Raw genomic sequence first — 15,149 nt, forward strand, 5'->3', positions numbered from 1 at the left:
ATGTCACAACACAAAAAACTAACGAATAAACAACACGAACCAAAAACTAGGGGTGATATCAGGTGCTCCGGAAGGGTAAGCAGATCCTGCTCCACATGCGGCACCCGTCGTGTTGTTTATGTGATGACAAATCCAGTAATTAGTCTAATTCATGAAATTCATTAACTGATTTCTAATTCAGTATGATAGTGTTCTACTTCTTAACAGTAGGAAAATATATTGAATAGATCCTTATCGACTGTAGTTTGTAAGCCTAAAAATAGACTTAATAATAAAACATTATTGAATAATTTACAATTGTCTAGTGATGATATTTATATATCAAAATTTTTTTAAGCAGAATCTAAAAACGAGTAGTCGTTTTTGTTCAAACAAAATCACTACCTTCTTATCCATCCCTGAATTTGTTTTCAATTTAAATTAGCTAGCGGCTAATCTAGGCGCAACTGAATATACTTTACTTGTCTTTGTGTCCACACTCTTTATATATTAAAAGTTTTGCAAGTTAATCAGCTTAATAGTGCAGAAATTGTAATTTGGGTTGAAAATTATTTTTTCATTAAAAATTCAATGAAAACTCAATTATGTTATGAAAGAAGTGTCATCATTTATTTCTTTTTTGAAATATGATGCACTTGATTGTATAAGGAAACTGACAAAGGTTATTTGCCTTATTGAGCATTTGAGTCGAAAAATAACATTATATCATAAAATTCTCGAAAAAAGGAAACCAGAAATAAGTGATTTATATCTCTGATTGAAAGATAACAGATAAAATAATTTAAGGAAACTGCAAAACTCCCATGCAAATGTTATTTAAGATGAAGAGATGAACTAAACGCTTGAGTTAGGGATGGGCATCCGAAATAGGAAGGCGTTATCTCTTCTACAAACCCTTTCTGAATAATCGTATAGTAATGTTAATATTGATCTCGAGCTTAAAAGTGAAAAACAAATGTTTGAAACAGTTCAAACTGGTATGTCGAGAAATGTTTTGTAGATATGTGTCTCGTAAGCCAATCTTATGGTTGGGTACTGATTGTTTTAATATATATTTTTATTGTGTCATTGTGTAAATATATTTAATAATAGTATCTAATAATGAAGCACATGTATTTGTTTTGGTAAAACACGAGTGCTTGTTTGCATCAACACGTGTGTTTAGAATAACTGTAATGTTAACTATGTATTCCATTGTATTCCATTGGACAATATTTGTCGCATTCAAACTTTAAAATAGGTATTGTAGGTATCGTATGATTTTGGCTCGTGTTTCTCGTTACTGCCTTGTCTGTATTACCCCCCTCAAAACCCCTATTAAAGCATTGATTTATTTATAATGATTTATTTAACTCGTATTTCGTTGTTTTGTAGAATGGTGTATATTTGTATTTATTAATGGATGGCTGACTGTGAGTCAGTATGCCTGTTTTTAGTGTCTCAGCAATGAGAATGAGCCGTAGTGTGCTTAAATGAACTTTGAAACGAATTGTTGATTTAGATTAATAATACATCGGTTAATAAAAAGTATCCTACCCTCAAGAGGAGAGCTAATTTCTGATACATGTGTTGTGTTTTATTGTATAAATGATTTATGACTATTTACACCACTGGGTCGATGCCACTGCTGGTGGACGTTTCGTCCCCGAGGGTATCACCAGCCCAGTAGTCAGCACTTCGGTGTTGACATGAATATCAATTATATGGTCATTTTTATAAATTTTCTGTTTACAAAACTTTGAACTTTTCGAAAAACTAAGGATTTTCTTACCCCAGGAGTAGATTACCTTAGCCGTATTTGGCACAACTTTTTGGAATTTTAGGTCCTCAATGCTCTTCAACTTTGTATATGTTTTGGCTTTTTCACTATTTTGATCTGAGCGTCACTGATGAGTCTTATGTAGACGAAACGCGCGTCTGGCGTATGAAATTATAATCCTGGTACTTTTGATAATTATTATGTTCGTTTGAGTCTGGCGAATTATAACATAATGTTCAATCAGTATGTGACATAATAATAAAATAAGATTTTTTTTATTATTAGGTTAAAGAAACCGTTTAAGTTTAATTATTATGTAGATAATAATTGGCATATTCTGAACCAATGTGTGGCAAATATAATATTGTCTTTAAGAAAACCCTTCTTTCATTCTTAATGTAAATGTGCATGAAAAGCAGAAGTGGTGTGATTGGTAACAATGGTAAGTGAGAAAACTATCCTCCTAAGTCCAAATAAGTGTAACCAACAATAGATTATATTCACATGCGTTCAACATGCCTTCTTCTGATATTTATGTTTGTATTGGCTACTCAAGATTGAGATCTATACATTGTCATTACTTTTTGACTTTTTGTTTTGGACAACTGCAAGATAAGATAACTAGTTTTTTGCGAAAGATTCAATGTGATTATGTGAGAAATAATGCTGACATTTTTTTTATTTTTTGTCCTTTAAGCATTGTTGTGAGACACCAAATTTTAAAGCTTACGGTTTATAAATAAAATACTATGCTCTCTTACAAAAAATGTATTTTTTATTATTGTAATGTAGTTAGTTTATAATTTGGCAAAAAAAAAAGAAAGTTTTTGATTATCCTTTGTTATTATATTTCTTTTATCTTAAATTTATGATTGATGCCGAATACCTCATATGATGAAAAGCGTAACAATTTATTTATATTTGTTTACATAGTAAAAGTTCATAGATGTATAAGAGGCTACGAATTTATTAGGATAGGAAAAATGTGGTATCAATTGCCAATGAGACAACACTCCACCAGAGACTTTATGACTTAGAAGTAAGCGAACTATAGGTCTCTTTGTTTTATTCACTTTGAAAAGACCTGCAACGACTTCAAACAATCATTTTGTAAGAAATATTGAAATTAAATAGATATAGAAATGGCTTGTCTAATATATAATTTACATTCTTATAGACTTTAAAGAATGAAATTATATTTGCGATGTCAAGTGCTGAAACGTGAATGTGTACAGTAGTTGTTTATATTTCTAGGCATCTGTTAAATATTCATATCTAAATATAGATAAGCATGTACTTTTTAGGTATCAAATAGTCGGAAGGATATGAATACTTCACAGTCCATCAATGATGTAATATGGTTTAAACACGCTCTTACCCATACAAATTAGCTAACTTCGTATATACAATTTACGAAATTGACGCCCCTTGTAATATAAATATAATGACAGTGTTCTGCCTCATGTTTGTGGCTCAAAGGTTGTAAACGAAAAGCTTTTCCATGAGGAGGGGCGACCTCGAAGAAATTTCTATGTTACACATGATAATCATAGTATTACATTGGAATTAATCCATTCAGTATTAAGGTAGTAACGTTTATATTCAATTTATATATCTTTTATCTCAGAATAAAGGTTCAAAACTATTATATTTCGAACAAAACAATAGATAAATTCAACTTTATTTTTTTCATTAAAATCCTTACTTACTATTCTTCTCAAATAGTTTTCATTTGACCATGCAGACTCTGCGTATTCAATATTGCCAGGATTTGTTTATGTTAAAGCCATTGTGTTCTTATGTGACTTAAATCGATCAATTCAAAACAACCTTGCATCTAAAATAAAGCTATTTCTAAAAGAATGAAACTTATTTTACTTCAAACAGAAAGAAATGTCTTATTAATTGAAATGTCTCATTCATAATAATCCAGCTTTTGTAGATGTTAAAAAAAATCGAATATTGTTAAGATGTCATTTATTAAAATTTGAGACATTTTGATGCAATTAGTATAGTCTCCTTTTTTCAACTACTGATAAAAAAGAAGAAAGTTTCGATTCTCTGTAACTCCGTTATATTCTTATCCTTATTTCGTTATTTTTTTTATAACAAAACAACCGACCTCCGGGTAAATTCAGAAGGGGAAGTTTCTTTTTCATTTTTAGCCATGGCGTTGTCAGTTTGTTTTAGATTTATAAGTTTGACTGTCCCTTTAGTATCTTTCGTCCCTCTTTTATAAAAACCGGCAACATCAATCGTTAGACTTTATCAATAAACAAACCCAGGGGAAACGATTGTTATAATCTTGACTTGGTACTTGATTTATAAAATTTGAACATAGGTTAACTACTGTTTCCTTAACTTATCTCTTTACCAAGCATCAATTCTATTATACAGGATAATTACTTGAGATTAAAATTATAAAATGTGGAAATAAATCCACATTGCAACTGCATTGCAACTGTTTACCTTCATTGGAACCTGCATTGGTTCAGCTATTGGTACGACGTGTGAATTGAATATTGAATATTCAGTTTTTTGTGTATTATCTTATGCAATATTTTTTGTTTAATCGTCTTTTTTCGTTCGATGTTGATCTTGCCTTCAGTTGATAAATTTAGTAATTGATACAAAAAGAAGGTTCCCACTTCCTCAGTTAAAATTAGCCTTTAATTATATTATCTATTCTTTCGGATGTCCTGTTGTGGTTCGAATGGAGTTTACAAACACTAAGACTTAGCAAAATGAATACCACCAAACGCTGGGGTAATACGGACATGACTTTTAACCTACTATTCAAAACATTTACGTTAATAGAATTAGAAATTATTAAATTTCTAGTTGCAACTTTCTACGAAAATGACCCTAAGATATGAATGCAACTTTAATGTCAATAATGAGTTATACAATAGTTCTTTTTTTAAACCATAACTGACTTCAATCAAACCTTAACAGGGCAAAAAATGGTAACTTTAAGTTTTTCACTTTGTTTTGGCGTAAAGTATATTAACTTGCTCATTACCGGATATTATTTTATTTTGTTTGCTTATTTATTAAGATTATTGTGTGAAATGTCTACCAACATGGTATATTTCAGATGTCATTTGAAGAATTCATCAAGGGAGCCAGTGATGTCTGTAATCGACCTTTCATTAGGTTCTACATGGCGTGTGATGCTGATGCAGAGGATGATGTTGAGAAAGACGGGCCTGCACAAAAAAAATATACTAGAATACAAAAAATTTCTAGGAAAGTGAGGAACAAAACATTCAAATCAAAGTCTACTTCTTATTTTGATGTATTTCTGAATAACCTGCCGAAACAATTTGAAGATATTTGTCACGCCTTGAGAAATGTTAAACGTGTGATTCAAGGTATGAGTTTCAAATATCTATAACGTATAGCATACATTTTTTTTGTTGATAAAATTGAAAGAAGATAATTGAATAGCGTATTTGAGCTATATTTCTGTACCAAGGACTTTTTATTTATCAAAATATATAATGATTGAATAAAAGCCAACGATAAATCTTATGGACGATAGATCATATTATTATGATACAGTACACTACAAAATATAATAATTTAAAAGTCTAAAAGGGTACAACATCACCAAAACCTGATAAAATGAACAAATGTCAAATAATTCTGATCTTCATCTGTATGATTATGATGTAAAAAAAAATTAAATCAATAGATTCTGATTTTACTATAACAATCTTGAAATTTATACAATAAAACGTCACATAACGACACTATATCAGCTATCCCGAAGAGTCCAAATGGAAGGATGAAATCAATTGAACTGTTTACTAATTTTACTATTTATTTTATCAATATATACATCTGTGCAAGTGATGTTTTGTAAAGCTATACATATACATAGACATTTATCAATATATTTGCATGAAAAATACATTGTTATGATATAGTAAACGAAGTTGTTTTTGTTTTTTTAGAGTCACAGACTATTGACTTCATTCAATTGTATCGCCATTCAAGAAACATTTATGATTTCCTTTTCATGGAATTTGGATCGGAGTATCGTGTTAAAGCAACCAGAAAATTTTATAAAGTCTTAGATGATTCTACTAAAATATCGCCGTTGTATACAAATATTAGCAGTGGTAGTCAAGGTGAGGGTTTGAATGTTCCTGACGGGGACTATGACTTAATGACAATTTTGGAGCAGATAAAAGTAAAACACAATAGTTCTACTAATGAGGAAGAGAGTCCAATCCTAATATTTGATAATCAGCATTCATATCCAGGTTTCGCACACCTAAAAATAGGACAAAACAGATTTTCAAAGGAACTTTTTGCTTCGTGGGGAGAAAATACATTTTATGGATCTCTTATTTCAAACAATAGATTTAAGAACTATTTTGTATCGCGATATCGAGATAATGACTGTATGCTTCATGGTCCATGTATTTCCGACTCAAAGGGTGCGGTTGATCATTTATTTTGCTTCCGTGCTATGTTATGGCCAGATGTTGCAGAGTCTTGGTTGATAAGGAAAAGATCATCAACGTGGCCACCAACTGATGTTATGTTGAACTCTGTCAGCCAAGGAATCTTGCTCGTACCGATTGGCAGCAAATTCGGCTCAACTGAGGATTGTTCTTTCGAATGGCGAATATCATTCTCATTACAAGAAAGAGATCTAATTCATTCATTTAACTATGTACAGGTATTATGCTACACAATATTTAAATACTTGAAAAAAGATCTTATGAGTGAGTCACGATTGTGCTCTTACTTTATCAAGACGGCTATATTTTGGTTAAGTGAAGAGTTAGGTAACAATATCTGGAGACCGGAAAATTTCTTACAGTGCATTCATGAAATACAGCGTCGTCTAACGTGTTGGTTTATGTACGGGTATTGTCCTCATTACTTTATAGTTGAAAACAATCTATTCGAGGGACTGCTTCCGGTAGAAAGAAAACTCATAGAAGTTGCATTGCATAACCTATTTCCATTGCTATTGCAAAGCATGTTATACCAAAAACCTAAGTTACACTTTACAGATCTTAATGATTTTAAAGTATTAAACACACCGTTTATTGAGGGAAGTAAATCTATTTTCATATTACTTAAAGTGGTTCGAGCAAGTTTGTCTTGGTGTACTTTGAAACAAAGTAGAAGTATAGTGCACAAAACTTTATTCAGACTTTTACATAATAAACCTTCATATTTCACTAAAGATTTATATATGCTATTCTTTTGCTATGCAAACCAAATTTTGCCACAAAATCAACGCATTTCATTTCATAAAGCAAACAAAAGGATGTACTCGAGTTACAAGCAATGTATGGCTCATTTTCTTATTGGAACCAAAGTCGACGCCATGAATGGCTGGTTATTGCTAGCTTCATATTTTTATAGAATGGACAAGCCTCTATACACCCTCAAGATTACAGAAATTATTCTTGCGAAACCTAGAGGAGATAAAATGTTAATTGCCGATGGTTATCACGAAGACGTTATGATGACATATTTAGAACAAGTGGCTGCCACCAAGTGGAATCAAAAATTGTCATTTCTGACATGCATGAAAAGTCATTGTGTTGACATGCTTTATATTATACCATGGTCAACACTGAATCTTGAAGAACTATTACCCGATATTTATTTTACAGTTTGCACTATTCCGCCAGTTATATATGCACATCTTCTACGCTTTGTGTGTTATAATGCTGATGGCAACATCTCTCTACGGGAGAGAGAAATAAGTGAGATAATTAAAACGTGCCGCAATAATTGTTTTCTTGGAGATTGGAAGGGGAGAGCTACTGCATACGCAATACTAGCAAATATTTATAAATCAATAAACAATGATCAATCTGCGGATTATTGGAAATCGCACTTCTTCAAAATCTATTGGGAACAACCTAAATTCTAGAACGCTAACATTAGCACACACTCGCCAATTTTACCTTGTGTTCCTTTCGCGGATAGAAAAGTGATTTGTTTTAAGATTCCTACTTGACGTTTGAGACGGAATTTCGTGTCTGTCTTTATATTTCTCAAAATAAAGATAAAAAATATAAGTCAAATTGGTCGTCCGAAAAAAGATAAGTTACAAATAATATAATTAAATGAAAAGTATAATACGATCCTGTGTTTTTATTTTAACTATGTTTTCACAGATATACTAAAACTATAGATATAAGAAGATGTTGTGTGAGTGCCAATGAAACAACTCTCCATCCAAATAACAATTTATAAAAGTAAACCATTATAGATCAATGTACCAAGCATTGGCTCACACTGAACAATAAGCTATAAAAGGGCCCCAAAAATACTAGTGTAAAACCATTCAAACGGGAAAACCAACGGTCTAATATATAAAAAAAAAACGAGAAACGAGAAACACGTTTAAGTTACATAAACAAACGACAACTACTTTACATCAGATTCCTGACTTAGGACAGGTGCAAATATTTGCAGCGGGATTAAACGTTTTAATGGTACCAAACCTTCTCCCTTTTTCTGAAACAATAGCATAAAATCACAAAATAGAAACACATTCGATAAAATATCAATTGGCAGGCTTAACTCAATCAAAAAACGTAAATTAACACACTATGAACGAATAAATTTGATCTGCGATATCTGAATGCAAATACACAGTTAATAAAATATTAAGGACAAACATTCAGGTCCAAAAAGCAAACAAACAAGTCCAAAAAGCCATGGCAAGACACCACCTCTTCGAAAAAAATCGCTTTTGAAAAAACCGGTTTCAATAATATATACAGGTAAACAAAAATGACTTTGTTGTTTTAGGTATACTACTTATTTGTATAAAATTCTTCCAAAAATTAGGATTACCAAGAAAGTTCTGTCATATAAATACATAGTTTAACACTAGATACAAATTGGGATTAATATCAACAATAAAACTATACAATTAGAGCTTGCTAAAACTTCCCTGTACAGATTTAAGGAGAATAATCTTGAAGTTCATACAAATGTATCGCAGAGGCATGACTTTAGTCATTCATGCACATACAGAATACAAAACTAGTTATGTCTTTGAGCATTAAGTTTTCCTGACATTGGCTGAAGTAAAGAAACAACATCAGATAAACATATTCCTTGTTTGTTTCCCTTTAGTTTTCTCCTCTAATTCGTTTTACGATATTTGCAATGTTTATGCGATATATTCATTTATTCTAAAAACAGTTGTTGGCATGACACGGGTTATGTTCTTCTCATATATGTTATGATGGTATGATACTAAACCCCTTACGGGAAGGATTGTGCCTGATGTTCATATGATGAAATCATAATCTTTCAGTCAGTTTAATTGAAGTCTGGAGCTGGCATGTCAGTTAACTGCTAGTAGTCTGTTGTTATTTATGTATTATTGTCATTTTGTTTATTTTCTTTGGTTACATCTTCTGACATCAGACTCGGACTTCTCTTGAACTGACTTTTAATGTGCGTATTGTTATGCTTTTACTTTTCTACACTGGTTAGAGGTATAGGGGGAGGGTTGAGATCTCACAAACATGTTTAACCCCGCCGCATTTTTGCGCCTGTCCCAAGTCAGGAGCCTCTGGCCTTTGTTAGTCTTGTATTATTTAAATTTTAGTTTCTTGTGTACAATTTGGAAATTAGTATGGCGTTCATTATCACTGAACTAGTATATATTTGTTTAGGGGCCAGCTGAAGGACGCCTCCAGGTGCGGGAATTTCTCGCTACATTGAAGACCTGTTGGTGACCTTCTGCTGTTGTGTTTTTTTATTTTGGTCGGGTTGTTGTCTCTTTGACATATTCCCCATTTCCATTCTCAATTTTATCAATAGATACAGAATACGTATTTGGAGTTAAGCTGGAAGGACGACTCCGGGTGCGGGAATTTTTCGCTACATTGAAGACCTGTAACCTTCTGCTGTTGTTTTTTCTATGGTTGGGTTGTTGTCTCTTTAACACATTCCCCATTTCCATTCTCAATTTTATTTAGTCATTCCAATTTACATTTTATAGTGAGTCTTTCTATGTTGTGATGTTATACTACTGTTTCAGAAAAGGGAGACGGTTTGGCACCATTAAAACGTTTAATACCGCTGCAATTAGTAGCACCTGTCCATACTCAGGAGTCTGATCTTGAATGGTGGTCGTTTGTTTATGTGGTTAATAATTGTTTCATGTTTCTCGTTTTTATATAGATTAGACCGTTGGTTTTCCCGTCGTTTGGATGGTTTTAAACTAGTAATTTTTGGGGCTCCTTATAGCTTGCTGTTCGATGTTAGCCTTGGCTCCGTGTTGAAGACCGTACCTGGACCTATAATGGTTAACTTTTATAAATTATGACTTGAATAGAGATTTGTCTCATTGGCACTCATACCACTTCTTCCTTTATCTATGGAAGTTATTGGAGCTTGTTTAACTGGTGTTGGACAATCAGTACCACAGCGAGTCACCAGCTTAGTATTCAGTATTGCGGTCCTAATAAGATTTATAACAAATATTTCTACAATTGCTCGTTAAAACTATTCTAATTATTAGAAATTACGATGACCAATTGAGGGCAGCAACACAATAACTGGTTGTCTGATGCGACTGATAATTTTAGTTAATGTGAGATTTGCTCTTAATGGTTATTTTTTTAGAGATATAAGCCAAAATATAGCATTATTTTATCCCATGCTCTATTGAAAGACATAGCGGCCATCTTGGTCGGTGGGCGCAGTTATCGTTTATTTTTTTAAAACTAAATATCCTAATGATGATTCAAGCCAAGTTCCCTAGTAGTTTCAGGAGAGACGATTTTTGTAAAAATAAACGAACGACAACGATGAAGGACGACGACAAATTGATGAAAAAATCTCAATTGCCCCTTTTCGGCAAGGTGAGCTGAAAATTCTTATTTTGGTGAACCATTTTGGTCCCAAATTTCCAAGAGGAAGGATAGCTATGCAAATAATATGATACACGAAACCCCAATAGAATCCATATTTGTATAAAAGAGTTTTGTGATCTTTTGTATAAAGAGTTGATCAATGTCTGTTCTATATCTATTATCAGCTAACCGGACTGGAAGGGCTCCATTTCAGCTTGTTCCATCCGTCGTTTGTCGTCGTTGTCGTCGAAAACTATTTAAAAAAATCTTCTCCCCTGAAATTACTGGGCTAAATACTTTCAAACTCTGTGATCTCTGTCCACATTTGCTATGATAAATTTACAATCAACAGAGACAATAACAATCAAACTCAAGGAGTAAACAAAGACTCACAAAACCAAAGGACATTTGCTTCAACAGTTATAAAGGATAATTAAGAAACAACACGAATTCCACTAAAAACTGGAAGTGAAATCAGGTGCTCCGGAAGGGTAAGCATTTCCTGCACCGTATACGGCACCCCGTCTTGTTATTTTTTTGTTCAGTTCGGTAACAATGGAAGGTTATTATGACTAAGGAAGAATATCAGATATGATTTCTAACACACTTTTGTCATAATGGCCAATCAGCTCATGATGGCAACCGTAGAATTTCTTAAGTGATGACCTTAATTTGATTGATTCATAGCCCTGTCTTAGCAACTTTTTAGAAAGCAGTACTCCTCATTCAACAAAATCAACGTACTTTAGCTCTAGAGTAACATATCGATTGAGACACATATACTTCATATGCTGGTGCCGCTGGGATGTTGCTACACAGAAATGGAAAGTTGACTACATGAAAATTAAAATTATCGCGTTTGTCATAAATTTTAGTATTCAACCTACCATCAGTAGTCATTTCGAGAAAAAGATCTTAATATGAAGAAGATTATCTGTGTCGGTGGTATCTTTTATGTCAAGTTCACTTGGATATATTAAATGTAAGTGATAACTGAATCTATTATTATAAAGAGATGTACATCATCAATATACCGAAAGGTAAGATTAAAAGACTGGGTTAAAAACTCCTTTCTGTACAAGCCCTTGGATAAATTCTGCTTCATAGGAATATAAAAACAAATCTGCAAGTAGAGGAGCGCAATTGATACCCATTTGGATTCCAATAGTCTGTTGAAATACCAACCTCCAAATTCCACAAATATGTTGTCAATTTAAAAGTCCAGCATGGCAGTGATATCCTCGTCGGTAAAGTAAGCTGAATTCCAGCCAAAAACTAGATATTTAAAACGTCTAGTGCCCTTTTTGATAAAGAAACATAAGCTGACGAATTCTTTCAGTCGACCTTTGAGTTTAGAATGTGGAATAATGGTATAAAGAGATGAAATATCAAAGGTTTTAATGTTGGTACAATGTTTTAATGAATGAGATTTTAGAATCACAAAAACTTTTTTGAATTTTTCAGTATCCACATCTGATTATATATAACACTTCTTGAATTTGCAGTTCGGGAATATTTCTGCAGTCCTTTTTTGACTGCAGTGAGTATGGGAGTAAGAACTTTAGAAAGGAGTTTAGTGGAACACTTGAAAGAACCTGTAAGATACCATTCCTTATAATGATTCTTGTGAAGCTTAGTAATCCAACATAAGAATGGCAGATCCTGGTCTTCATCCTTTGGATTAACACCAAAGAAAATAAGAACCGATATGTGGTTTTCCAAGATCTCCTGCTTCGTAAGCATACTTAGTGTATATGTAGGATTTCAAAGTGTGTTATTTATCCCCAGTTCCCAAATCAGGCAGTCAATGTAGTGTTTCTTGCAAACAAAAAACAGTATTGTTTGTTGCCTTGTTGGAACGACAACATATTTGTCATGGAGGCAAGACAACTCCTCCATGTCTTTAAAGATGGAAGGAGCTTTGGTGCTCATTGGCCCTTTAAACTTGCTTACTCTTATCTGAATCAATGACCTCACTGATTTTACCCACTCCGAAAGAGTGTCAACCTCAACCTATTCTCTTTTTGCCCAGTCTTTTGCATAACTCTCAACAGAAGCCGTTAGCAGTTTGAAGTTCTGCTTCCAGTTGATTTGGTGTGGCTCTCTGTTTTTCGGACCCTTTGACAAAAGTTGTATCAACTTGTAGTTATTAACTATGTTTAGGTCTCCAGAAATGACATGGCCAGCAGGATTATAGACAAAATGGGAATGTGAACAGGCACAGAGATTCTTCAACTGGATATGGATTGATAAATTTCAAAACAGGAGATTCGTTTCAAATATGTTGTTGTCTCCGATGCTGGAACAAATGTACATTTGAATAATGTTAATTTTTTTTCTAACGATTGATGAAGTGATTTAATTGAATTCGGTATTGATGGAATACGATTGGGTATTTTAATGACAACAACTACGGTAAAGGATACAACAATGTGAACCAATTGGTCCAAATTTAAATCTATCGTCTGGAAAACATTTCAACAAGTGTAAATAAGATTGTTTTTTATGGAGTCGAACTTGGTTAACTTGAAATCAAAACATTAGATTCACATATTAGCGATGAAAATATTCAAATGTTCTCTTTTCATTGACAAAGACATAACGTATTTAAATGTCCTGGCACGATATGATATGTATTCTGCTATTCTGACTAGAAAAAAATTGCAGGCAATATATTCAAGCAAAAACAATTTACTCTTGCCAAACTACCATGAAAATGTTAAAATGTTCCCTGTCACTGTGATGCATCCAAAATACAGGTCTAACAAAACATTATTGTGGATTCATTTATTTTCGTGGGTATTAATTTTCGTGGAAGGTTGAAAACTTGCATATTCGTAGATATTTGATTTCGTGGTTTTGACCTTCTATGTATACAAAGCCTATTAAAAATATGCATTTCGTTCAACATAAGATTTCGTGGTTCACCTGTACCCATGAAACCCACGAAAATTGGTATCCAACGAATAATAATGAATCCACAGTATAGGAATTTTCGAAAGTACAGCTCGAGTCACATTATGTTACCGTTCACTCTGAATTATTTCCAAGTGTTACTATAAAACATGGTAGGTCTAATACGTCAAAATCTTTATATATGAAAATAAAGTTTTAAAACTTGCATGTCGATGACACAGATACAAGACTTGTGCTGCAATTTCTACACGTTGTATAAATATTTTGGTCACTTGCACGTATAAAGATGAGGGATCACAGTCAATAAAAAGTGAGACTTTGTTTTCCAGCTATGATACAAAAATTGAAGTTTTCTATGATCAGTTTAGCAAAGAACAGTCTGTGCTAGTACCAATGTCTGTTAGACATGTAGATACGGATGCCATATTCAATCATGTGTCTGAAATAGTAATTACACATCGACTTCCATGGGCTGACTTTTATAGCCCTATTGTGAAATTGTCGAAGACAGGTGAAATGAACATATTACCCATTACACCACAAGGACTAACAGAAATTCCATTTGGTTCATCAATTGTTTTGGTCAAAATGATTCATCTAAAAACAATCTACCCTCCGCTCCGATATCAAGAATAGATATTACACCAGCAGCTTTACAATTATTCGTTACATTTAAGGATCATGGAACAACTAATATTTTGATATATCTTATGTATAACGGGAGACAACCTAATTTGAACAATTTTCCATTGCCTATTACAAAAATACCGATATTACAGAAACTATTTATAAGTTATGTCGATGGATGATTAAATACAATCGTGTTTGTCATCCAGTGGCAAATATTATTTGAATGTTAACACGTGTACATGATAAAAAGGTATGAACCTGTTTTCCTTTCGAACGATCAGATGAGAAGGATTTTTAACATTATAGTTCATACGGCATCAATTCGCAGGATAAAAAAAAGCATGCATCCAACCTGGGTTCATTATAATGACTTCGAGTCGATCTGTCTTTGCTCTAACTAGTACATGATGATCATGTGTTCGTGGCGGAGAAGAAGTTTTCTTACCATTTATGAATTATAACTTGCTTTCGAAGACCATGCATGGCTCAATTAATGTTATTTGGGTTCTGGTTAATGATGTCTTTCTAAAAAGCTGTTGTTAGAATGCTGCTAAAAGTATTTACATTTAGACACATATCTTCGGGGCATATAAGTGTTGAAAATATGCCGGAAAGCCCTACGTTTTGACCTTTGAAAAAAATAGTAGTACATATGAGGTCTCGATTCTAGAATGTATTTTTACAAAACTTCTTAATAAACGTTGTACACTTTTACCCCTATGTAAACTTTCATTTTCTATATTTACAGAATTGCAACATTGAACGTGCTTTTATTGTCTATCATAAGACCCATCGCACACATATTAGTCTATATACTAGTATACTATAAATATTAAAATCAATGGTATTTAATAAAAGTGGATGAAGTGTATTCAATATTTAGTAAAAGGAAGTACAAATCTTACTACTTTATACTTAGTACTTAAATTTTATACTATCCCATCTTTACTTTGGGTCATCCAAATATTTAAATTTCACCGCTACGC

General features: G+C 32.8%; 1 protein-coding gene across 1 annotated transcript; it reads left to right on the plus strand.

Moving 5' to 3' along the window:
- The first annotated feature begins 3,210 nt into the window (after window positions 1-3,210).
- Window positions 3,211-7,881, plus strand: LOC134725335 (uncharacterized). The gene is made up of 3 exons (XM_063589062.1): window positions 3,211-3,345; window positions 4,857-5,133; window positions 5,719-7,881. The coding sequence occupies exons 2-3, from the start codon at window positions 4,857-4,859 to the stop codon at window positions 7,665-7,667; spliced, it is 2,226 nt and encodes a 741-aa protein (XP_063445132.1). The 5' UTR covers window positions 3,211-3,345; the 3' UTR covers window positions 7,668-7,881.
- The last annotated feature ends 7,268 nt before the right edge of the window (window positions 7,882-15,149 follow it).

Source organism: Mytilus trossulus, chromosome 7 (assembly GCF_036588685.1).
Source record: "Mytilus trossulus isolate FHL-02 chromosome 7, PNRI_Mtr1.1.1.hap1, whole genome shotgun sequence".
NCBI lineage: Eukaryota > Metazoa > Mollusca > Bivalvia > Mytilida > Mytilidae > Mytilus > Mytilus trossulus.

What these genes read in the sequence shown, in the direction of transcription:
- LOC134725335 (XM_063589062.1), top strand. Translation starts at nt 4,857, where the DNA reads ATGTCATTTGAAGAATTCATCAAGGGAGCCAGTGATGTCTGTAATCGA. An exon ending in TGTTAAACGTGTGATTCAAG is followed by an intron (nt 5,134 to 5,718) that starts GTATGAGTTTCA and finishes TTGTTTTTTTAG; the next exon opens with AGTCACAGACTATTGACTTC.